The 26,639-nt window shown below is 41.7% G+C and overlaps 1 protein-coding gene and 1 long non-coding RNA gene across 3 annotated transcripts in view; both read right to left on the bottom strand.

Moving 5' to 3' along the window:
- Window positions 1-737: 737 nt before the first annotated feature.
- LOC125923137 (uncharacterized) lies at window positions 738-14,690 on the bottom strand. Its single transcript, XR_007457916.1, has 2 exons — window positions 14,475-14,690; window positions 738-956 (listed from the first exon to the last, which is right to left on the bottom strand). It is a non-coding gene; the product is annotated as an uncharacterized LOC125923137 (long non-coding RNA).
- A 3,444-nt stretch (window positions 14,691-18,134) lies between these two features.
- Window positions 18,135-26,639, bottom strand: part of CB1H4orf51 (chromosome B1 C4orf51 homolog) — a 29,931-nt gene continuing 21,426 nt past the window's right edge. The window contains exons 3-6 of one of the 2 annotated variants that reach the window (XM_049631207.1): window positions 20,972-21,030; window positions 19,420-19,637; window positions 18,942-18,999; window positions 18,440-18,509 (exon numbers count right to left, since the gene is read on the bottom strand). In XM_049631207.1, the coding sequence (XP_049487164.1) occupies window positions 18,504-18,509; window positions 18,942-18,999; window positions 19,420-19,637; window positions 20,972-21,030 (341 nt within the window). In that variant the 3' untranslated portion in view covers window positions 18,440-18,503. Of the gene's footprint in view, window positions 18,510-18,941; window positions 19,000-19,419; window positions 19,638-20,971; window positions 21,031-26,639 lie in introns of both variants that reach the window. The other variant, XM_049631208.1, reaches the window with a different exon arrangement.

Below are 26,639 nucleotides of genomic sequence, written 5' to 3'. Positions count from 1 at the left end.
CCAGTGACTGAGGAATGATTGGGATCGGAGCCATCTGTGACGGAACAGACCACAGCCTCTAACATCTTCGCTTACGTAGAATGCTGCATGTGCACGTGGGCAGCTCCAAGCCAGTATTGTGGCCCCCTACTTGAATTTAATCTGAAATCATACATTTCCTACTGTCATGTTAAATAAATATACTTTAAGACTCAAGGCCATGTTTTCTATAATGTGTCTATGGCTGATTGGCTCTCTTTTTTGGCCACCAAAAAGTCCCTGACAATTTAACAGAGCCCCAGTGCTGGTCACAGACAGGGGCACAGGAAGAAATCTCAAGGTCTGATGAGCACATGTACCTCCTTCCCCACAGATTAATCATATTAGAACCCCCACCTGCCAAAGATCATGTGGGGCTTGTGAACTATTTGAAGGAGAGGACACATCCCATTAGTTGCTGAAACAGAACTCAGATCACCCCACTGTTTTCGGTCCTTGGGGAGGAAGGAGACCCAAGAGGAGCTCTTCACGTACAAAAGGGGAGGGGGGAAGGAAGAGGACAGCGGCTGAGTGACTGCATCCCGCTTCCAGAAGACAGACAACGTAGAACTGGAATCCTTTGCGCCCTGTGAGCAAAATCACAGGACAAAATAATGCCCTTGGGGATTTGGACTCCATTCTAAGGAGCCACCAACCACAAATATTCAAGAGACCCCAGCCAACATTCTTACTTACACCACTGTCTCAAAACAGAAAAGTCCTACACAAAATGAGGTTTATTTTGCAAATAACTACCGTTAAGTAACAAAGCAGGTATCCAAAAAGCAGCGCCTGGGGTAAATAAAGTGCGGTGACTGTGGGGACTAAGGTGCACAATCTTCCCCTGTCCAAGCTCTGAATGGACTCAAGTCATCAACCAAGACCTCTTCTTTATGAGGTAGCAGATCTATTGATAAATTCTTTCTTGATCGCTGGATCTATAAAAGAGGAAATGCAAATGTTGCTCACACTGGTCAGAGCTGCAAAGGGGAAAAAGAGAGTCAACTGCTGTATCCCTTTGGAATTCTGTTTTGATAAGAGGATAAGTATTCGTTCGTTAGTCCTTAGTTTTCAGTCGAATTATTGACCTAGAGCGGATTCCACCTCAATTCACACTTCAAACTTATTTTCCCCTATGCCAATCCCTAACAGGTAGCTTTCTACCCTAGTTAGTGCAAATAGCTAGATTACAGATAGTGTTTTCCAACCCTGAGGGCCATTACCGTGGAGTCGGATCACCTGAATTGGAGGCCTAAGCTATAGGTTAAATTGGGTGATCTGTAACACTCCTACCCCCTAACAGATATCGTATAATAAACTATGATTCTATCACTCTCTAAATAAGCAAAAATCAGCCTTTGGAAACAAAGTGGTCACAAAGCAGAATCCTTGAAAGGCAGTTATAGCAAAAATGACATCTCAACATTTTCAAACTACAACAGACTCGTGGGAGAAAAAAAAAAGTGGCTAAAAATATTGTTCTGCTGTCTTCAGTTTGAGAGGTCTAAAACTTTTCTCTTCTGATTAAACACTAAATCATCATGCTTATATAGCCTGCCATCATCTTGAGGGTGGCTTAAACATTATGTTACCAAACTGTGGGTACTTAATCTGGTTAGATGGGTTAGGGGGTAACTAGATGGGGATGGAAAGTGTTTGCCGGGCTGTCTTCATTTCTCTAACTTCACCCCGTCCTCCCACCCCACTCCCCACTGTTTTAAACCTAGTCCAGGTAACTAGCACAACTGTGACCTCTGAGCCCTCTGCCACCACCTGCCACATTTCAAATGTTTTCTGTAGAAAGGCAAACAGTTGCTTTTAACAAGTAAAAAGACATTTTAGTCTTAATACAATGAAAGAATATACTAAATATGCTTATTTTTCTACTTGTTTAAAAAAAGATTCTCAGCCCCAAAACTCTAAACACATTAAGAAAGTTCCCGGTCACTTCCATTGGATGGAAAGTCTCCACGTGTTTACAGAAACACAGGAAAATAACTGATCTATCCCTGTCATCAGACAATTAAAGCCAAGAGTCTGGGTCTAGCCACTGGTCTAGGACGAGGGAAATTTATCTCCATCCTCTGGCCTGAATGTAGGGCTCCAGCCAAACCATTCCAGAATGGTGAGTGTCTTTTCGATCTTAAAAATTTCTAGACAGGAGATGCCATCACTTGGCCTCAGCGTACTCTTATTTTTATTTTAACTGAAATTCCTAATTGGTGGTCCACACTTTTCAGTGTGTCTTATAAAGAACCAACAAGCCCCCTGTCCTCTTATGTCCCACTTCAAATAGAATGCCATAACATTCTACATGCAATGGGTATGATCAGCATTTGTAGTGACACACCCCCCCACTCCCATCGCCAATCTATTTTCTAGGTCCCCCTAAAAAGCAGAACCCTGAGATTTATTTTGGGAAGCAATTCTAGAAACAAAAGTGGAGAACCATAAAGAGTGAAGCAAGTAAGAAGGGAAAGCCAACCCCCGGGGTGTATTGACCAGCTGGTCATTGCTGTGAACAAGTAGGATGCAATCCTTCCAGAAACTCTCATGAGAAGCTGTATCAATGTATCTCAGAATTGACAGCCCAAGGGACAGAAAAAAGAAGGGGCTGGAATAGCCCCAGAGAGTTAACTGCCTTGCACTTCCAGGTTTACCCATGATTTAGAATGTCTGCATAGGTTCCCACAGGCAGCCACAAAGGTGGCAAAGAAGCCAATGGTGCAGAATGTGAGAGGCGCCTGGTGAAGCCAAGGGCAAGTGCTGTCAATTGCATCTGACCACAGCTGGTTACTATTGCAAAGGTTGGCTTAAGAAGGTGGATTTGTGAGATGGGGAACCATAGGTATCCAATGAAATCATCATCTTCAGCAAGAATGTTGCCATCACTTTAGCCTCTAAACCAATGTTGGGCACATATCCAACCTACTGAGTTAGCTCAAAGCCCTTCTCCTTTCCCCACACTGAAATTGGGCAGAGCCAAAGACAGACAGTATTGGGTCATGATGCTACGGAATGGAAGGGGTGGCACATAAGAAGAAGGTGAAGGCTCCATACAATAGAGTCTCTCTAGAGTCTGCCCTTTGGGGTTTGCTTTTTGATGTCTGTGAAGGAATTGAGCTCTTCTAGGACTCCATTAGGGGAAAGTCACTTGACAAGGACATTGGCTGCCTCCCACCTCAGAGAGCCTCCTTGACCTGGGGGAGCCACGTGAGAGCCCAAGTGAGGCCAGAAGAGAGGAGCCATCCCCCAGGCTTCTGAGGCCAGCCCCAAGCCCAAGCAAAAGGCATCCCCTGGTATCTCTCATACGTACCAACCTACCATGAACCGGGGTCCAGCAAAGGGATTGGCAGCCAGACCTCAGAGAGAAATAAAATGGTTACATTTGGTTTACCTGGCATTGTTCGTGTACACAGGTTTCCCTCAGAAACCTGGTGCTAAGCGGGGAAGTATCTGTCCTCAAGGAAAACAGCTGATTGAAGATAGAAATAGTCAGGATATGGGTCATCTCTGTTTCTATTTCTAACCCACAACTAGCAGTCCTCCTGCTAACAGAGGTTTGGGCTAAGCATGGACTGATGATGGAGAGTTACACAGCTACATAGAAAATATATATAAAGAATGCATACAATACATACATAATATAGACATAAACATAAAAGATGTGTGTATTTGTGTGAAAGAATCCAGAAAGAAGGTCAGGAATTTTATTATTCTGGGATTCACCTTATTAAAATATTTTTTTTCATTTTTCCTTTGTGCTGCTGAAAATAAATGCAGGTTGATGAAAGGGTAACATATGAAAAGAATAATTAAGAGTCAAGGAAATCCCATTAATCAGCATATCTTCCTGCCCTTCTTTTTCTACAATTAACTAAATGGGCATAGCAGTCATCACCACACTATCAGTCAAGGTCCCGTCTCTCTATGGCATCAGACAATGGACAGCAGCAGCAATAGCTAAATATACAGGAGTCTTGGTTACACAAAGAGGCCATGTATCTTTTTAAATGGGCAGAGTAATAATTTCCTGCTGATGAAGGAGTTTACACTTTGGCTTGTCTGCCTCTGAGTAAGGCTAAATTGTGTACATACATGATTTTGTGTCATAAGATCCTGTCTTTAAATATGAGTCCCTCATATTACCCAGAATTCATTGCCTCCCTCATTATTATTCCCCACACTTATTCTTCACACACAAAGTGCCTATCCCAGTTGGCCATATTCTAAAGCAAGCCCAAGCCTATCCTACCAATCACTTCTCCCCCTGACTCCTCTTCCATTCTGTTTCTCTGCTTTTCATTCATTATTTAATAAGCAACAAATATGTGGGAAGTCATGTGCAAGCAGCTGGTATGAAACAGAGACAAATAAGATACTTTCCCCAGCTTTAAAGAGTTTTATCAACCAGTAGAAGAAATGCATATTTGAGCAAATGCATTATAATACCAGGAAAAATACACATAAATTGCTGCGGAAAAGTTGAATAAAGAGATACTAATTCCAACCAGGGTGAGAGGTGGCTTTATGAAGGATATAATCCCATACAAACTGCAATCTAAACGATGAGTGGAATTTTCTAAGCAGAAAAAGTGGGGAGTGCAGTCCAGATTGAAAGAACAGCTTGAGAAAAGGCAAGAAGGTGAGAAATTGCATGGTGGGTTCTGTTGTGCTAGGAGATTATAATGAAATCAAACAAAGCCAGCTTGTGCAGGGCTTCAAACCCCTTGTTAAGGAGACAGAATGTCTAAACAACTCCGCAGTTAATAAGCACTAAAAAAAAAAAAAAAAATTGAGGAGGAGAATGGCATAATCTGACCTTTGTTTTAGGCAGATAATTCTAACAGCACTACAAAAGGAAGACTCGAATGACAAAAAGGCAGAGATATGTGGTATATTCAGAATGTCCTAAAGGGAAGCCATTGTCTTCTCCCTCAGACCTGCCCCTTAACCATGTATTCCTCAGCTCAGTAAAGGGCACACCAACCTCCAAGTGATCCAAGCTACAACACCTGCGCTCAACTTTGCCCCCTTCTATCTCTCTCCTTCTGTCTCTTCCTCCCTTTCTTTGGACAGTCGATCCATCAGAGTTGTGCTTATTTTATCTGCCGAGTATTTCATGAATCTATCCTGTCTTTCCACTCTGAACGTCCCGGTGCAGGTCCTTAGCATCCTTGCCAGGTGTCTTTGCAATGGTTTCCTGTCTGAATAGGACATTTTTGTGTGGGAAAGACTGTACAAATTTATTCCACAGCTCAGAATAAAGTTCATGATCAGACTTGCAGACACAAAGATGAGAGGTGGAGCCAGGGGACAGGATGATAACATCATGGTAGCAACAGCAACAACAAAACAGCGGCAGAGCGCCAAAGACAGGATGTTGGGAGATTCCAATTTTAGTGGAGAAGCAGGAGGAAGCAACAGAGGAGACTTAGAAGAAACCATCAGAGAAGTCATCGATAAGCGCAACATTGTTATAGAAATCCAAGGTTAGAGAGAATTTTTTATACGACATTGGATGAAAGGATGAGTAGTGTGAAGTCGGATTTTAGTCTTTTCCAATTTGATGGCCATTGACGGTCTTTGAGGATGTAGTTTCAGAGACAGGTTGGGAATGGAAACCAAATTCTTACAGGTTAAAGAATGAATTGATGGTGAGGATCCAGTCACGAGGAGAAAAGTCTGCTCTTGTAGTGAGTTTGGTAGTGGGGAAAAAAAAAAAAAATCATGCATGCCTACCCCTTGCCAAAAGATGCCCAATCTTCCCTTTTCTCTCAAGGAAATCTACTCTTTTCCCTTTCCTAACTTCACTTGTCTTCAAAGAGAGAAGCGTAAGCTACTGACATTACAATCCCTAGCCACTCTCCAAACCAATTTTCCATACCGCTTTTGATGTAACTCATCCTTTGAAGTGCATGAAGTCTGTGTTCACACCATGCCTCCTGTTGCTGTGTCTGCCTGGACCAGTTTCTGTTAGCCACAGACATCCGCAGGAAACGGACTGCATGAATAAAATTTAGTAGCAGTTCTTCTAACTACGAGAGTCTAGAGAAATGCAAAAAAAGATGACCAAGAGATGGAAAGTCACCCTCCAAATCCCCTCTACTGTTGCCAGAACTATAAAATAAGGATTTCTGTGTGGAAAGATGAAGGCTTAGAAAGGAATATGATAGGTCTCTAAAAAAAAACAACAAAAAACAAAAAAAAAAACCAAACCATGATGGATGTGGCCAGAGAGCACAGACTTAGTCACCAAATTCCAGAATATTAGGCCCAGGGGGTAAATCTTGAAGCTTACAGAGGTTGTTCATGTTGGAGCCCTAACTAACTGTCCCTTTCTAATGTTGTGCAAACCCGACCTTTGTAAGAGCAATGGATCTCAAACCCTTCTAGGCTGCACACCGCTTCAGCTAGGGAAGAAGAGCTACAGCTCAATTCTTCTGCCCCAGCTTGCTGTCATCCTACCAACAGGAAAAAAAAAAAAGTCACCCTCATCAGACATAATGGAAAGAAAGGTACCGGATTCTATGAGATTGAAATGAAATAATCTGTTATTTATTAAGTATCATGACAAAATTGTTAATTCATGCCAGAAACACAAATATAAACGTTATCATATTGAAAGCATTTATTCTGAAGGAGACCATCTGGCAGAGCCTCGCAGACCACACTTTGAGAAGCAGAGGGTGTCACCATGCCGGGCTCTGCCATTAAAGCAGCAAACCCAGAGGAAGTGAAAATTGAAGGGTTTTGAGGGGAATGCTTTGCAGTAATGACATCTGCTAGATACTTGTCATGTGTTTCTTGAGAGGTGGGCCTGCTTTTACAAATGTTGTTATATGAAAACCTACATTTTCAAAAAAAAGGAGTGGTTATTATTTCAGGTTCTCTCCCTTTAAAAATGGACTCTTTCCTTAGGCACCTAATTCCAGAAGAGTATTTACATACAAATGTATACAGCATTTACTGCTGAACAGAAAGTCTAGACAGAAGCTGAAGGACAACGTAGGACAGCTAAAGAGTCAGGAGCCACGATCAGTTAGAGATGAACCAAAAATTTTAAATACTGTACAACATTATGCGATTATAAAGTAAATACAAGTTTCTTTTGTAAAACAGTTTTTAAAAACCTCACACTGTCACACTCTTCGCAGAAGGGCAGGAGTATCTATGACATGGAAAGCATACACCCTCTCTGGAGATGCACGGAGCACTGGTCACACACAAAGTAGAGGAAACCTTGCATTCCAGAAAAGAAGAAATGTTGATGGCAACTGGAAGAAACACCTGATCTCCTTCAGGGTCCAAGTGAACCGGTCTCACCTGGCTGCCCTACATTTTCAAAGGATTCCTGAACTTAATTCTGAGTGCATCTTCTGCCCTCAGAGATGCTATTGTTGGTTGAACATCAATCCTTTTTCCCTTTTCCAAAATTCTCTCCTCTGTGTCCACAGAGCACCTGGGTGGCTCACTCAGTTGAACATCTGATTCGATTTCAGCTCAGGTCATGATCTCACGGTTTGTGATTTTGAGTCCCTCATCAGACTCTGTATCTCTCTCTCTCTCGAAATAAATAAACACCAAATTAAAAAAAAAAAAATCTTTCCTCCAGGTCCTACATCAGCTCCAATGGCTGAACCTAGAGAATCCACAGAACAAATTCCTCCGTCTAGAATGGGGAGGGTCAGCAGAGTTTGACCTTGATAGAGTTTCAGCACTTGAAAGTTCATTCCCATCTTGATCCTACCCAAGACCACCAGGCATCCACTTACCAAAGTTCAATCGCTATGTAGGAAGTCATCTGAAAAGAGCCACATTACACATCAAAATGGTATTAATATGATATACTGCATTCCTACTTAGGCATGTCTCAAAGTCTAATGAGAAGAATAGCATCTATCGACCAGCTCAGTATTTGTCAGGGGTGTTGGGCCTGTAGCTGCTCAAGCCCTAATTACTGTTGAGTTTGGAGAGTGAGTAATTCAAATTATAAAGGCTGCATATGTTTACTGCCTCTTCCTATCAAACACTTTAATGTGTATATTTAGAAGTGGAAGAAATAGCCCTCATGCAATCCAAATCTCCTAGGAGAATTTGGACCCTCAATGATTACTCCTATATTCCTCATACTTGTAAAAGTTTAATAACAAGTTTTAGTACTGTTTAAAGGGTAAAACATGCACATAGTAAAAATAAAAACTGATTCAATGATTAGGTTTCAAGAAGAATAATTTAATTTTTTAAAGTTTTTTGTAAGTTTATTTATTTTGAGAGACAGAGAGAGCAGAGGAGGGGCAGAGAGAGAGAGAGAGGGAGAGAGAGAAAATCTCAGGCAAGCTCCGTGCTGTCAGTGTGGAGCCCGATTCGAACCGTGAGATCATGACCTGAGCCAGAACCAAGAGTCAGACGCTTAACCAATGGATCCACCCAGGTGTCCCAAAGAATAATTTAATTTTGTTGCCATCTTTGGCCTTTGTCTGCTCAGAGATGCTGTTGTAAGTGGAGACTTTCCCATATCTCTCCCCTTTGCCACATATCAACTCCAGTGGGTGGACTGAGACAATCTATGGAAGAAATTCCTCAGGATAGAGTAGTTGCTTCTGGGGAGGTTGGCAAAACTTCACACGCCAGATCTTAAGCCAGGAGTCCTGACCTGCTATAAGCTTGGTCACATCCCATCTTCTCTGTCCAAATCTATAGTCTACTCACGACAGCTCATTTAGTGACTAATTAGATTACAGAAATGAATGAACAAACTATTTGTCTATGCTTCTTATGAGCTATTAGCCATTAAAAAAGAATGTTTGGGTAGGTAAATGAAAGATGAGTAAGAGAGAGGGAATGAGAGTCATAGAGAAGTGGCTGGACCTCAGAGCATGTAATTCCATTTCTTCATTATGTAAAAGAAGAACCTGCAGCCTGGACCAGGAGGGGAAGTTGAGAGGAGAGGGAGAATGAGAGAAAGAGTGAAAGAAAATACTTGCTTAATAAGAATAATAATAATTGTTTCTATAACTAATTAATCCAAGGCAGTCCGTGGTTCAGTCTCAGCCACAGATCACAGAAAAAACATTCCCACAGAAAAAAATGTAACAAACAGCAATTCAAGTGTTAGCCTCTCCCTAAAACACCAAAGAGGGGAATATAGTCTTGATGTACATCCACAGATCTTAAAAACTCTTCTGAGGACATTTTCCTTACCTTACTGACAATGAATCCCTCCAAATATTACTCTTCTCCCTCTCTTTAGAACCCCTTAAAATTCCTCCCAATACTCAGACCACCTAGTTCCTTTTCTCCACTCCCTGGCACTTTCGTATAGATCACTATAACTTTTCTGGCTTTTTTCCTCACCACCCCACATCTTAGAACTAAAGAAAGACTGGAGCCCTCAGATTGAAAGAGCCTATCAGTCTTAAGGAGGACAAATTTTAAAAATAAACTGACACATACAGATATTATACTAAAACTCCAGAACATTAAGGTGAAAAAAAGTCCTAAAAGGTAAAATAGGATTCAGATAAATTACCTACAATGGAGTGAAATTCAGATCAACCATGGAAGTTTCAAGAAAACAATGGAACAATAGCTTAGAAATGTTCAGGAAAAGTAAATTCAAACTTAGAGTTGTATAACAACTCTAACACTCAAGAGAGAGATGAAAATATATTCTCAGACACACAAGCCCTCAGAAAAATGTTTTATCCACAGACACTTTCTGGCAGAGAAAAGAGAGAGAGCAAAAGGAACCTACCAGAGGATGTACTCCAGCAAAAAGAAAAATGAAAGGTAATCAAGTGGCAAAGAAGAATATATTCATGTTTATTTTTTCAAAGTAAACTCTGCACCGACCATGGGGCTTGAACTCACAACCCCGAGATCAAGAGTTGCTTGCTCTACCAACTGAGCCCCAAATGCCCCAAATGTACGTGTGTTTTATTTTTGTAATTAAAAGGGTGTGTGTGTGTGTGTGTGTGTGGTAGTTGCCACAGAGGGAGGAGGAAGGTGGACAAAACGTGTGAAGGGGTGAGGAGGCACAGGCTTCCAGTTATGGAATGAATAAATCACAGGGATGAAAGGGAATATAGTCAAGGATGTTGCAATAGGGTTGTATGGTGACAGATGGTAGCTATACTTGTGATGATCATTGCATAACATCCAGATTTGTCAAATCACTATGCTGCACACCTGAAACTAACATTGTGTGTCAACCATTCTTCAATGAAAAAGAAAGTAATTTTTGAAAAGGTTGGGGAGAAAGGAAGGTAGAAAACGCAATTCAACTTCTTCTTTTTTAAAAAATTTTATTATGGAAGTATAATTGATATGCAATGTTATATCAGTGTCAGGTGTAAACAACATCGTGACTCAGCAATTCTATACATTACTCAGGAGTCACTACGGTAAGTGTAATCACCGTCTGTCACCACATAATGTTATTACAGTATTATTGACTATATTCCCTATGCTGTACTTTGCATCTCCGTGACTTATTTTCTATCGGGAAGTTTGTACCTCTGAATCCTCTTCACCTATTTCGCCCCTCCTCTCACCCCCCCTTCCTTCTGACAACAACCAGTTTGTTCCCTGTATTTATGGGTCTGCTTCTGGTTTTTTGTTTTCATTCCATTTTACCATTGCCCGATGTCTTACAGTTTACATAGTGCTTTCAGATAAATTGTCAGTAATTAGAATCCCAGGACCTAGAAAATATGTTTTAAGAGGGACAATGTTGGGACAAATAATAATTTTCAATGAAAGTTGGAAATGCACTCTCCAAGTGTAGTAATGCCCTTCTTGCCATGGAAGCTGGATGCTTTGCCCCAAGCATCATGATGACAATGACAGTGGGTCTGAGGAGGGGAGATAAACATCAGATTTAGCGGGCTGATTGTTTTTCTTCCTCTGTCTACCAAGTTGGACTGCATTATGAATTGGTAGAGAAGGAAATGAATGGAGGTAAGAACTACAAAATCTCAGACCAGCTGACACATTGCAAAAGGACTCATCAAATGTCCAGTTTGGGGGGTCTATGGACTAGAGACCTCTTGCTGCCGGCGGGTGTGGGGGGAGGGAACAGGCAGGACCCACTCCGCACAAGAGGCCTGCTAATGGAAAGCCTTAGGCTCCACAAAGGCTTCTGTTGAGAGGTTCATGGTACTATTGCCTATGTCACATGCCATGAATTTAAGGCTTGGAATCTCTCACTTGAACTTTTTTTGTGCCGTCCCGGTGTGTGCCAAAAAAAAAAGAAAAGAAAAAAAAAAAAGAAGCTGCCAAAAAGCAAACATTTTCCTGTCTCTAAAAATAAAATGCTGGCAACAGTTCAGGCCTCTGTGCCAAGACCTGGCCCTTCCCAGGATAAACAATAGGTGGCCAAGCCGATCCCAGGCAAGCACTGAGCCCAGGAGCAGGCCTGGGTCCAGCCTGGAATGCCTAGGTCAGGGCATGTGTAGCTGTAAAACTAGAAGCCAAAGGTGGCCCTCCCTCCTCCCCAGCTGAAGAAGGGCAGCTGCTACCCCACAGCCAGGAGCCAGGTGTGGCTGAGAGGGGACAGCCTCGGGTTTCACCAGAAACCGTGACCCAGGGGAGGCCACAGAGTTCACACTGTCCCCTGCCCCCAGATCCCCAGGGTGCACAGTGACAGATTTGAGGGCTATGAGAGCCTGTCCAGAGAAAGCTCCCCAGGAAAGAAAGTTTCATAAGTACCCATCTGCGTTCATCACCCAGGCTTGTGCCCATCACCTGTCAAATGCCCAGCTGAGAGCTCTCACCTGCTAGATACAGGCCCAACAAAAACACCACAGTGTATAAATGCTATAATAACCACCATTGCTCCCACTCAAATTGCCTCGCAGCTCGTCAAATGCTTCTATAGCATTTGTTCCAGCCCCTGTGCCTTGTCATTAGGGTTCAAATCTTCCCTAGACCATAAGCTTGGCTTTTTGCTGGTTTGGGGAGTTTAAAAGGCTAAGAGGGGGTTAGGGGAGGAGAGGGACTAAATATAGCAAATATTTGCAGGCATAATCACTCCATAAACATGCTTCAGTGGAACAGAGTGTAGGACCGACCCAGATGACGGATGTCACTCACCCGAGTGTCACATCATAAATAAAACTGAATGAGCCCATTCTCCTACAGGACCAGAGTGACGCCTGTTCACACTATAAATATTTATGAAGTCATGGTCCTTAAAAGACTTTATTTTTCCAGGTAAGTAGACTTTAATGAAAAAGTTGAGCAGAGCTTTTCCTGCAATTATGGAATAGTCACTGTAGCTTTTCAACGGGTATTCCATGGAAAGGGAAAGAAGAAAAGGAAAAATAAGGCCCCATTCCAAGAGGCTGCTGCACGAAGATCTCATTTATGCCAGTCAAGATTCATTCTCATTCAAAAAGGGACAGCCTCCTCTGAGGTGGGCAGAAACCAGAAGAACACTATCAGTCCTGTTCTACCCAGGCCTGTGCAATGAAGGAGGCACAAACAGATCCTTGTCACCCAAGTTCAGACCCCTCCCACCACCTCTGCTGGGAGAGACATTCTCCTTCGCGTTCTCAGCTCTCTCAGCCTGTCTCTTAGTAACAGAAAAAATGTACACCTCACCCCATTCCTATGCTCATGTGCAAAGAATTCTCAGAATGTGAGCATGTGTGCCTGGGTGTCTCTGGAGTGTTTATGTAGAGACCCCCACTCCTGCCCTTACTTACTCTCGATTGCATTAGCAATAGCCCCCCCCCCCCCAGAAATGGCGCCAGAATCGGACTAGCTGTTCCTGCGCTCTTCACCACCCACCACTGCAAAGAGCAAACACCCTTTGGGCTCCCAGCACCTCTGCCACACTCTCCTCTTCCAAGGCACTGGGGCAGTCCTGTCACCTGGAGCTCATAAGCCATTGTCTCCAGTACAATACAAGCCAATTTTTCATGTCTCTTTGCAGCATACGTGTTACTCATCACTTCAGTGCACCAAAACCCTTGCCCAAGTCCAGCAAGCCTGTTTCTTTCCCAGGGATGGCCTTCTGCCCAGGCTCCTTTCCCCTGCAAACATCAAGGTGGCCCCTGCTATGTCAGGCTGAAGTGGCCCCGTAGGGAAAAGTTGAAGATCATTTGGCTCTAGCCTCCAGGAAGTCTTGCTCCACAAGGAACAAGAGTCTCTGGTTTTATGAAAATGAGTCACAGGCTGCCTTGACCGTGCCTATCTGGGGAGGCCAGGGCTGCCATGTATGGTCCGTGCTCTGTGCCACCCACCTCTCCATGTAAGTCGGAGTTCTTTGCCAGGACAGCCTGAGTCATAAAACTCAGCACATTCCTTAGGCATTGGATAGTCTTTCCTTGTTATTACTTTGCTTTTGTTTTATGCAGCACCTGGTTTCATTTTAAAAACCCAAATAAAATCTCATGGTCAGGGGTTGGGGGTGGTGGTGGAGATAGCAAGGGAAGAAAAAGAGAAAGAAGGGAGTGAGGCGTAGGCTAGGGGAAGGAAGAAAGGGCTGTAACACCTCCCTCCCCAGGCAAGATCCAGAGTGGGACAGAGAAGGGACTGCGGAGTGAAGGGCAAGAGAGAGGATGTACTACAACTGAATTGAGTTTGATCAAAGTCCTTTGTGCAGTGTATGAGAAGGCACTTGATGTCTCTGTCTCTTCCTCAAATTAGGCCACAGTACTGAAAGCCGAGTGACCTTCTCTACACTTTCAGAGTCTCCTCAATAAACTGACAGGCTTATTTGTGATGAATTCTAAGGAACTTTGCAGTTATAACACTATGTATGAATCTGTTTCCTTTTTTCTTGGACCATAAACCCCAATCCATGTGTAAGGGAATATGTTCCCACAAGCCAGTATTTGTTTTTTGTCTGTGGGGGATAGAGAAATGGGAGACAACAGAAGAAAAGGTGTAGACCCAACCGCACAAATGCTGCTGTTCGAACTGAATTTCTGTGGCCAGGTTATTTTGTAACCTCATCTGTAAAGCCGTTAACATAGAGTTTTAGAATTAAAACAGAACTCTAATAAGCAATGCCTTGCATCTGGTAAACAAATACTGAATGAATGAAGGAAGGAAGGAATGATGCCAATTGACATGGAGAGTTGTATTTTCTTGGAGTAGTCAAGCATATTAATTACAACATAGGCCAGAACATTGGGTACCTGACTCAGAACTTAAACAGAGGCCTTTACCTCCCTCTGCCTGAGATTCTCTAAACGAGGTTGGCAAAAGCAAAAATCCTGGAGGTTCCTGAGTGGCTCCAAGGCTACATTTTCAATGCACGGTTTGGCGAGCTTAATGGAAACCATACGAAGGGATCCCGGGAACCAGACCAGATGGCTTCCCGGGAATGTATTTAGCCTAACCCGGGTTAAAGAACAAAAATAACCACTAGGAGTTGAGGCGGGCGGGGGGGGGGGGGGGGGGGGGGGGGGGTAGGGGTGGTGGTGCCACTTTAAATGAATTACCTTTTCTATTCAACAGCAATCATGTGAAGGACGGTCTGGGTAAATGGAAGTAAATGGAGGAGGGGGCAGAGGGCGGGGCGGGAGGTGGGCAGCAAGGGGTAGGAAGTAGCTACTTTCGTAACCACACTGTTCCGCTTGCCCTCAAAGAACACGAGCCGTTGGGACGCTTTGCGGCCCTGGACCGCGTCTGGCTCCTTCCCGCGCGCAGGGACTTTGCGCCGCCGCCACGCCAGCCGCGCCTGGGCCCCGCCTCCAGCGCGCGGCGCCGGAGAGAGCGGGAGGCGGACGGGACGTGCGGAGCTGCGGGAGGGAGGAGCGTGGGGGGGGGGGGGGCAGGGGGAGGGGGAGAGGAAGTCCGCGGCGGACAGAGGGGCGGGGCGTGGGCGGGGCGTGGAGGCCGCGAGGCTCCTCCCGGGAGAGCAGGGGCTGGAAAAGCCGCGGCATTCCCCGCCCCCAGCTCCCAGCCGGCGTCCCCGGAATCACCGCCGCGTGTCCCACGGCCCGGGCGCGTTTGCTTCCCCGCGGCGCCCGCTGCGGAGGAAAGCCTGGCCGTGGAAGGTTGCGGCTCTTCTGGGCTATTGCTCTGAATACAAAAAAGCCTTTCTCACGCCCCTGCGACCCTCCCCGCCCGGGGCTCCAGATAGAGGGGACCGGCCCGTTGATGCTGGAGCCTGCAGCTGTGGGGGCCACAGCACCATTTCTGTGGTTCTTGTAGAGAAGGGTGGCTCCAGGTATTTACTCTTAAAAAAATGATTTTATGTAATGATTATACCGATAACTTTTGTTCCTGTTTCCAATTTAAGAGGGAAAAAAATCGAGGGATGGAGGGTGTTTGAAGCCCAGGGAAGTGTCTGAAAAAGCCAGTCGTTAAGGTCTAGATCTTACCGGGCCCACTCTTACCTCAAAGTCTTTAACTAAACGAAGCTGCAGGCCTCCAGCTCTGGGACTGGGTTTTCCGACTCAGCTCAGTGATGAGAACGGTCCTCCCAGGCTATAAACGGAGTACTGATCACTTTCTGAGTCTTCAGACGAGCCAACCTTGCTGGGGGAATTACACGGTTCCTGAAGCTGGAGAAAAATGGCCTGGTTGTTAGCCCTTGCCCTTCCACTGAGGTTACTTTCTGCACGGAACTGGGAGTGAAGTTGCCAAGACCTCATTCTTGAGCAGGAGTAGGGATTGTTCCTGCATTTTCTAACACCTCCGTTAACCTATTACATGTATCGTGTCTCTCTGTTAGGAAGGCCAGTCCAAACGCAGGAGAGAGAAAACATGTAAGAACCGTGGCATCGCAAACCAAACATCGCTGCTTCTCTCCCGCCCCTTAATCATCCGTGAGTGGTAAGATTGTTTCCCCTGCCTTCCCTAGGGTTCCTTTAGTATGGACATTCCTGGGTGTGAGTTTCTCTACTTGACAATTTTACAACGTGAGTTCCTTGAAGATAGGGCCCAGGAAAAGCAGTATTAAGAAGATGGTTACCAAGGCATTCAACGCCAAGCAGATTCTTTAAAAACTGAGAATGTTGTTAATGATGGTTGAAAATTTCATCCGTGTTGCTGAGGATTTCATTCAATCCCTACTTTTTGCTGATGCAGGAATTTGTACATTTTACCTCTCAATGCTTGTTCTCCCCCAAAATATAGCACCCCTAAAAAATTTTAAGATTTTGCCTTGTCTAATAAATAAAAGGTCATGGTTTATTTGTTTTTTTTTGGTCAGAACTTCAAGCCCCAAGTTTCCCAAACAAGTACCCCATATTCTTTGTGGGAGCAGCGAGGTTCGGGACGGGGAGTACTCTTAACCTGTTGTACCACAAAATCAAGAGTAGAGTGTAATGCCACTAATTTGTCAGGAATTGTTGACTTAAAAGAGGCCACTGTGAGTATAGTAAAGTCACTTTAGGGGTGGGGGCCGGGGAAGTATTTCAAAGAGAAAGGCAACTGTTCCCAAGAGCAGCTGCAGCTACTGGCAGTGGAATTGCTTGGAACCAGTACAACTCCACGCAGCAAGAGGGACTGATTTATTTAGCAATGGTTAATGATTCTCCCAAGCAAACCCCAGGAGGCCCAGCTAGCAGTAAATACACTTTCAGGAAATCATCTACCCTTCCTAGAAGGATGCAGCAACCCTACAGTGAAGGGAGGTCCCCGGCCACCCGTACAATACATCTTTTAGTCCACTGCCCAGCTTCAAATGCCCCCAAAGAACTCCCTCCACAGCCTACCACAGCCCTGCCCTGTCGTGCTTACAATGTTCCCTAGGAGAGGTATCAAAGCCTAAAGCAGAAAAATCAAGAAAAGTGCACAATTTTTGGAAGGCCATCATTGAATGGTACCGGGGAACCCAGGTGGGTTGTCTAGCCAGGCCCCATTAGCTAATTTTGTGAGATTAGCTAGTTGGTGCTCATAGACTAGCATGTTCCAAAATGATATGTACATGTAACTGGTGGTTCTTGTGATAATGTTAGGTGGTACCTGAATAACATTTCTTATTTTAATAGTCAGGGTTTTTGTCTAATACATACAACTAGGAATACCAAATCTGTGATGTCACAAATATAATTACTTAGGGTGAGGCTGGGATTTTTTTCAAGCCAATTTATTTTATTTTATTTTTTGACATTTATTTACTTTTGAGAGACAGAGAGAGACAGAGCTTGAGTGGGGGAGGTGCAGAGAGAGAGGGAGACACAGAATCCAAAGCAAGCTCCAGACTCTGAGCTGTCAGCACAGAGCCCGATGCAGGGCTCAAACCCACGAACCATGAGATCATGACCTGAGCCAAAGTCAGATGCTTAACCCCTTTTTCAAGTTAATTTAAAGATAAATCTTAATAAACAAAAGTAATGGGATAGCAAAACTAATTAGTTGTAACTTTTATATTGAGGTGAAGTCAGTGGAGTACTTGTAGAAACTAGTTTTTATTCTTTTTTTCAACTCATTCTTTAGGAATCTCTGCCAGAACTTTTAAGACAAAAAAAGAATTCCATTTTAACATCCTGTTAAAAATTACTGGATTTTGAGGGGAATCTGGGTGGCTCAGTCAGTTAAGCGTCTGTCTCTTGACTTCAGCTCAGGCCATGATCTCACAGTTTGTGAGTTCAAGCCCCGTGTTGGGCTCTGCACTGATGGTGAGGAATCTACTTGGGATTCTGTCTCTCTGCCCTCTCTCTCCTTCTCCCTCTCTCTCAAAATAAAGAAATCAACTTTAAGAAAATTACTTGATTTGGAGAAAGTCTGATCGGCAAAGACAGAGGCCCTGCTCTGGAGAGCCACGTCAGGGGGAGCAGAGATAGTAGATATTGGGTGGTGGAACAAGCTTATGAGGAGAGTGGGCCAGGACTCTGGGCACCCAGGGTAGGTCTCCAGAAAGGAAGGACAATCTGAGAACCTACTGCCCTTTTTTTTTTTTTTTTTTTTTTTTTTTTTTTTTTTTTTTTTTTTTGCAAGAGGCAGAATCCAGCAAATCACTGATATCAGTGATGAAAATTTAGGCAGTACCAGAGAAATTTCCAATCCACCTAAGCCTCTTTGAGGCTTGTTTCCACAACAACCGGAGAGATCTATACAAAATGTCCAGGATGCTTTAAGAAAGAATGCTCAACTGGGGCACCTGGGTGGCTCAGTCAGTTAAGCATCTAACTTGGGCTCAGTGGGCTCAGTGCTGACAGCTCAGAGCCTGGAACCTGCTTCAGATTCTGTGTCTCCCTCTCTCTCTCTGCCCCTCCCCCACTCATGCTCTGTCTCTCAAGAATGAATAAACGTTAAAAAAATTTTGAAAAAAGAAAGAACCAATGTTCATCAGTATAGTGTACTTTTCTATTTGTCACTTGATTGTAAATTTGGGATCCCCTTCATACCAACTCTGAACACACACACACCACCACCCTCACTGCCACACTGCACACTCACTGACACTACTCCAGGGGTCCACTGTTGGGTGACAAGTAAAAAGATATTTACATGCTTCAGAAAGTCTTTCTTTAGTCGATTGTAGCTTATCAGATTCTTAGATGCTGGCTTTTTAATTCTCATACCTAGTATAAAAGAGACAGGCAGTGTGTAAGTGCTTATGGTAGAGTCTATCGTAGTATGAGTAAATGAAATTTACTAGTATTCCAAAATCACTTTTAATTAATAACTTCAAACACTCACATACATACTAGTTTCCCAGCCCCACCCAACATCTGTTACCACCACAACCTTCTCACATGTATAGTCTTTTTCAGAGGTGCTGCTGGGAAATGTTTCTCTGGGATTTCCCCCTCCTTTTATTTCTGCATCCTGCCATCCTTACTGTTAGGAGAGGTACAACAAAATAACAGGGTGCATGACAGGAGGAAAGAAGCAGAAATGCAAAAGGCCTTGAATGACCTCAGATGCTGGAAGGGGTGAAAATATCAGATGAAGACCATCATTCAAATCAAGGCAGAACATGATGTAAAGTGGTAGGTTAGGACAGGACTTACCTGATTTTTCATAATTTGGAGGTGCTGGAGAAAAATCACCACACAGAATTTGGTGTGCCTGTGAAAAATATAAATGCCAACCACTTTCACAACAATAGAAATTTAATAAAATTCTTTTTCCAGTGTTGTGCTTCCTCATTCAGAAGGCAGTTTGATACTGCTATCAAAACCCACTGTCGTAACAGACACCAACAGTGAAACCGAAAGACAGAATTGGGGGAGAAATGTATAAAGTAGGATAGGCAAAAGAGTACTATCTTAATATGGAGATAGCTTATACAAATCAATGAGAAGAAGCTGAACACCCTAATAGAAAAGTGGGCAAAGGAAATGAATACAGTCAGTCATCATTATTCATGGATTCCGTAGTTTCCAATTTTCCTACTCGTTAAAATTTATTTGTAACCCCAAAGCCAATATGTGCAGCACTTTTGAAGCGTTCAAGGACATGCACAGAGCAGTTAACAAGTTGAGTCACCTGATATGCACGTTTCCAGTCGAGGTCAAACCAGAGGTCACTTTGCCTTCTTGTTTCAGCTCTCGTACTTTACACAAGTGTCCTTTTTGTGGCCTGTTTAGTGCCACGTTTTCTGCATTGTTATGCATTTTGTGAGTGGTATCACTTTTTGAAGTGGCCCCCAGTGTCATGCTGATGTGCTGTGTAACGTTCCTACGTGCAAGAGGACTTTGATGTGCCTTATGGAAAAGATACATTTGTTAGGGAAACTTCATCCAGGCGTGATTTATAGAGCTGTTGGCTGTGAGTTCAATGTCAGTGAATCAACAGTACATATGAAATAAGGTAGCTTTAAACAGAAACATACATAAATACAAATTTACAGTTGATGAAATGTTGTGACCAGAGGCTCACAGGAACCTGGCCCTACATTTCTCCTAGGAGCAACAGTTCCATAATGACCACTTCACTGTTAGTAGGGACTTTAGAAAACATAACTACCTTGAATTATGAAAATTGACTATCAGCACAAAAAAGCTATGAATAAGTAATAAGCAGAGGATGCCCAAACTCACTAATAATCAAGGAAATTAAAAGTAAAAGGAAAGTAAAATATCTTCATCTATCCAATTGGGAAATACTAAAATTATTTTTTAAAGCCAGTGTTAGAGAAAATATAGGAAAACAGGCACTCTTGAGGACCGCTGGTGCATGAGGCCAATTTTCTGGAAGGCAATTTGGCCATATATCAAGATTTAAAATAAGCATAACAACTCCTGATCCAAGAATTCTACTTATGAGAAAGTACCCTGAGGAGATAATTGTACAATTGCAAAATTTTACATTTAAATTTACTCATCACTGCATTATTTACAATAGTTGCCAATTTGAAACACCTAAATGCCTAGCAATACAGGATATTTTTACATTGGGATATATCCAGTCAATGGAACATTATGTATCCATTGAAATGATAAATATTGCTAATACTGAAAGAATATTTCCATGAAAATATTCAGTGATTAAAGCAGATTGCAGAGGACAGCGGATCCCATCAAGGCATTCTGTGTGTGTGTGTGTGTGTGTGTGTGTGTGTGTGTGTGTGTGTGTGTGTTTGTGTATTTTTACATATGCATAAATATAGAGAGACATTCCTGAGGAAGTTCACTAAAATGTTAATGACAATTATCGCTGGGGGGAGGGAAAGGATTTCAGATAATTTTTACTTCCGTCTCTATTTCTCTGTATTATTTGAAAGGTTACAATCAGAGAAAAGCTGTTTTTGTTTTTAAACTGTCAATATAATCTATATAGTTATTGCCTTACATGGGAAAGAGGAATGTTGGTAACTGTAAAGAAGAGACACAACATCATCAGTTCACAATTTATAACCTTGGCTGTTTATCACTGTATCCCCATCAGCTAAAAGAAAGCTACACACATAATAAGCGTTCATAAATACATGTTTGATGAGTAAGTAATTTTAAACAATAAATAGTTTTTTATGAAATATGCAGGGTACGATTGTTTAAGCGCTCTCCATGTCAAGGTCATTGAGAAATATTGGACTTACCACACTGTGCTTGACATCATGTGAATTTTTGAAAGAACTGGTCATATGAGGTAATAGTCCTGCATCCAAATGAAGAGGGAAAACCAGGATTAAACCCAGGGTTAGAGTAAAATCTCTTACATTCCCATTTGTACCATGCAAATGAATTGTACACACATTACTTACTTCCCTTTAGAATTTAACCGGTGGAAAAATTAAGAGTCAGGTAAAATGACACTGTGACTAAAAGTTAATGTTTAGTAAATATTCTGGAGCTTTTGAGGGTGGAGGTAATTTTTTTTATGGTACACATTTCAATTTTATTTTAAAAAGAAAACCAGACTGATAATAGCTAAGGGGACATAGAAATTATACATCTATGATTCTTAAAATATTATCAAAATTATTCAGTTTTACATGTACTTTGGCTTTCTCTATGAGGTTGTCCTGACGTAAGCCTAAAGTAGAGACTGTGTTCAGTCTTTATTAATTTTCTTAAATTTTAATCCAGTAAAAAATAATTATCTATGTCCCCTTTCCCATTTAAAAAAGATTTTATTTTTTAGAGCAGTTTTAGGTTCACAGCAAAATTGAGAGAACATAGAGTCCCCATATACTCCTGCCTCCCCCCCCCCCCCATGCATAGCTCTCATTATCAACATCCCCCTGCCAGAGTGGTGTATTTATTACAGTCAGTGAACCTACATTGTAACATCCTAATCACAGTTCACATTACAGTTCACTCTTGGTGTTGTAGATTCTATAGGTTTGGACAAATGTATAATGACATGTGTCTATCATTATAGTTTCATACAGACTATATTCACTGCCCTAAAATTCCTTTGTGTTCTGCTTATTCATTCCTCTTCCTTCCCAGCCCCTGGCAACCTCTGATCTTTTTACTGTATCCATGGTTTTGCCTTTTCCATAATGTCAGGTAGTTGGAATCCTATAGTATGTAGCCTTTGCAGATTGGCTTCTTTCACTTTGTAATATGCACTTAAGCTTCCTCTATGTCTTTCCATGACAGCTCATTTCTTTTTAGTGCTGAATAGTATCACATTGTCTAGATGTACCACAGTTCATTTATCCATTGACTTACTAAAGAACGTCTTCCTTGCTTCCCAATTTTGACAATTATAAAGCTGCTATAAATATCTATGTGTAAGTAAGTATTTGTGTGGACATAAGTCTTCAACTTCTTTGGACAAATCCCAAGGACCACAATTGCTAGATCATATGGTAAGAGCATGTTTAGTTTCCTAAGAAACCACCAAACTGGTTTTCAAAGTGACTGCACCATTTTGCATTCCCACCAGCAATGCATGAGAGTGCCTGTTTGCTCCACATCTTTATCAGCTGGCATTTGATGGCGTCAGTGTTCCAGATTTTGGCCATTCTCATATGTGTGTAATGATATTTCATTGTTGTTTTCTAATTTGCATTTCCCTGATGACATATGATGTGGGGCATCTTTTCATATGATTATTTGCCATATTTATATCTTCCAAGTGAGGTGTTTGTTAAAGTCTTTGGCTCATTTTTTAGTCAGTTTTTTTGTTTGTTTGTTTCTTGTTGTTGAGTTTTAAGAGTTCTTTGTATATTTAGAATAACAACTCCTTATAAAAAGTATCTTTGCAAATATTTTCTCCCAACCTGTGGCTTCTCATTCTCTTGTCTTTTGCAGAGCAGAAAAATTTAATTTTAATAAAGCTCATCTAATCTTTTATTTCTTTTATGGAGCATGTTTTTGATGTCATATCTAAAAAGTCATTGCCATACCAAGGTCATCTAGGTTTTTTCCTATGCTATGTTCTTGGAGTTTTACACTTCTGCATTTAACATTTAGGTCTATGATCCATCTTGAGAAAATTTTGTAAGGGTGTAAAGTGTATGTCTAGATTTTTTTTTTTTTTTTTGCATGCAGATGTTCAGTTGTTCCGACAAAATCTGTTGAAAAGACTATCTTTTCTCCATTGCACTGCCTTTGTTCCTCTGTCAAAGATAGGTTGCCTGTATTTATGTGGGTCTATTTCTGGGTTCTGTATTCTGTTCCACTGATCTATATGTCTCTTCTTTCACCGCATTGTGTTAATTACTCTTTCTTGTAAGTATTGAAGTTGGGTAGTGTCAAGGCACCTGGAGGATTATTGATATGGCTGGATTAACATCTACCGTATTTGTTACTGTTTTCTATTTGTTGCCCTTGTTCCTTGTTCCTAAATTTGTCTTCTACTCTTTCTCTGCCTTTTGTGGTTTCAGTTGAGCATTTTATATGATTTCATTTTCTCTCCTTTCTTAACATTTTAATTATATTTCTCTCCCTCTCTCTCTCCCTCCCTCCCTCCCTCCCTCTCTTTTTACTTTTTAAATAGTTGCCCTAGGGTTTGGAGTAGTTACAAGTACTCCAAGTACATTTCAAGTCACATTATACCACATGTTATACAAGTAGTGCAGGTGCCGTATAATAACAAAATATTCCTAACTCCTCTCTCCCCTCCCTTATGGCATTGTTGTCATTCACTTCTCTTGTATTTAAGCATAAATAAGTACATATACAGTTGACCCTTTAACAGCATGTGTTAGGACTGCAAAGGCCCACCTACACATGGATTTTTTACAATGTAGTGTTATAAAATGTTTTTTCTCTCCCTTATGATTTTCTTCATAACATTTTCTTTTCTCTAGCTTCCTTTATTGGAAGACATACATAAGCCTACATATGAATACATTGTTACTATTATTATTTTGATAAACTGTTGTTAGGTTAAAAATTAGAAAAATAAAAGTTTTGATTTTATGTTTACCTATACCTTCTTCAATGCTTTTCTTGTCTATGTAGATCTGAGTTTCTGACCTATTCTTTTCCTTCTCTGTATAGAACTTTTAACATTTCTTGCAGAGAAGATCTATTGGCAACAAATTCCCTCACTTTTTCTTTGTCTGACAAAGTGTTCATTTCTCCTTCACTTTTGAAGGATAATTTCACAGGGTACAGAATTCTAGGTTGGTGGATTTTTTTTCCCCTGAACACTAAATATTTCATGCTACTCTCTTCTCGTTTCCATAGTTTCTAAGGAGAAGCTGGATACAATTCTTGTTTCTCTATAGGTAAGGTGTTTTTCCCTCTGGCTTTGTTCAGGATTTTTTTCTTTATCTTTTATTTTCTGTTGTTTGAAAATGATATGCCTAGGTTTAAGTATTTTGTTTGTTTTACATTTATCCTGCTTGATGTTCCCTGAGATTCCTGGATCTATGGTTTGGTGTCTGACATTAACCTGTGGAAATTCTCAGTTGTTATTGTTCATACATTTCTTCTATTCCTTTCTCTCCTTCTTCTCCTTCCAGTATTCCCAAAACATATGTTATACTTTTTGTAGTTGTTCCAGTCCTTGGCTATTCTGTCCTATTTTTTAGTCTTTGTTCTCATTGCTTTTCAAGTTTAGGTGTCTTTACTGAGATAACCTTAAGCTCAGAGATTCTTTCCTCAGCTGTGACCAGTCTACTTATAAATCCATTAAAGGCATTCTTCATTTTTCATTTGTTCTACAGTGTTTTTGATCTCTGGCATTTCTTTTTTTGGTTCTTTCTTAGGATTTGCATCTCTCTGCTTACGTTGCCTGTCTGTTCTTATATGCTGTCTACTTTATCCATTAGAACCCTTAGAATATTAATCATAGTTGCCTTAAATTCCTGGTCTGATAATACCAAATCCTGCCATGTCTGGTTCTGATGCTTACTCTATCTCTTCAAATTATGTTTGCGCCTTTTAGTATGCCTTGTAACTATTTCTTTCTTTCTTTTTTATGAATATAAGTTATTGTCAAATTGGCTTATATACATTTCTTGATAGCTGGACATGATGTACCAAGGAAAAGAATTGCTGTAAATAGGCCCTTAATAATGAGGTGATGGGGTATGGGGGGAGAGGAAGCATTCTACAGTCCTATGATTAGGTCTCAGTCTTTCAGTGAGACTATCCCTCTGGACAGTGAACTTCGCAGTGTTTCTAGGGTTTTCCCCCTTCCGTGTTAGGTGGAATAGGATGGCTAGAGTGGGCTGGAGTTGAGTATTTCTCTTTTCCCTCATGGAAGGCTAAGGTAAGCTAGAGTTTGGTTTTTCTTTTCCCCCAGTTCAGTTAGGCTACCATAATGATACCCGAGCAGATTAGGCTTTGGCAAAGTAGTTTCTCCTAAGGGCAGACCTTGTTAAGAACATAGACTCTGGAGTACTTCAAAATGGTACTTCCCCCTCTGCCTGCTGGAAGCACAAGGGAATTGTTCTCTGATATTTACTGTGGTAGCCTGGCCAAATTCCTGAAGGTAAGTCTCACAATACAGTAGGTGCTTTCCTATGCCTGGGTCTTCCTGGAGTTTTTTTAACTCCCAGCTCCAGCGATTCATCAAGTATAGCTCGGATATTCAGACCCCGTTACTGGTTCCTGTGGTGGTTTCTCCTTGTGAGTCTCTGCTTTGGTAAGCTGTCACTACCTATATTCCCTTTTCTGTCTCTCTAATCTTGGGGTCAGCAGTTTTCCCTGTGTCCTCACCTCTCTTATGAATCCAAGAGGAGTTGTTAATTTTAAATTTTGTCCAGATTTTTACCTGTTGCTAGAATAGAGAGGCATCTTCCAAGCTCCTTACAAGCAGAACCAGAAACCAGAAGTTGGGATAAACATTTTCATACCTGGAAATTACATTCTGTAATACACAGCTTATACTTTTAGAATCAGAGGGAACCAAGGCTATGCAGAAATTGTAAGGGTATACATTTTTCTCAGGGTCTGAAACGGCCTGGTATATTTCTTAACAATTTTATTGAGATATATAACTTATATATCATAAAATTGACCCACTTTAAGTATATAGTTCAGTGATTCCAAGTAAATTTACTCAGTTATACAACCATCAAAATACCATAATATAGTATTAGAGCATTTTCATTATCCCAGTAAGATCTCTCATGCCCATTTTTGGCTAATCTTCTTTCCTGCCCTCAGCCCCAGAAAACCACTAACCTACTTTCCCTATAGATTTGCCTTTATTGGACATCGCGTAGAAATCAGAATCATCTGCCAGGTGGTTTTGTCTCTCTGCCTTCTTTTACTTAACATAATATTTTTGAGGTTCATCCACATTGCAGCTGTTTGGTACTTTGTTCCTTCTTATTGATGAGCAGTATTCCATTGTATGAATATACCAAATTTTGTTGTTCATTCGCCATGATAGACATAAGGCTTATTTCCAATTCTGGCTATTATGGATAATGCTGCAGTGAACATTCATGTCGAAGTCTTTGTGTAGATATATGTATTCATTTCTCTTGGATATATGCCTATAGGTGGAATTGTTAGATCCTACGATAAGTTTATGTTTAACTTTAAAAAACCTGTCAAATCCCCAAAGGCAAGGGAATTAAAAGCAAAAATGAATTACTGGGACCTTATGAAGATAAAAAGCTTCTGCACAGCAAAGGAAACAACCAACAAAACTAAAAGGCAACCAACGGAATGGGAAAAGATATTTGCAAATGACATATCGGACAAAGGGCTAGTATCCAAAATCTATAAAGGGCTCACCAAACTCCACATCCGAAAAACAAATAACCCAGTGAAGAAATGGGCAGAAAACATGAATAGACACTTCTCTAAAGAAGACATCCGGATGGCCAACAGGCACATGAAAAGATG

Source organism: Panthera uncia, chromosome B1 (genome assembly GCF_023721935.1).
Source record: "Panthera uncia isolate 11264 chromosome B1, Puncia_PCG_1.0, whole genome shotgun sequence".
NCBI classification, from domain to species: Eukaryota; Metazoa; Chordata; class Mammalia; order Carnivora; family Felidae; genus Panthera; species Panthera uncia.
The sequence above is the reverse complement of the archived record's forward strand: the minus strand, read 5'-3'. Positions and strand labels throughout refer to the sequence as shown.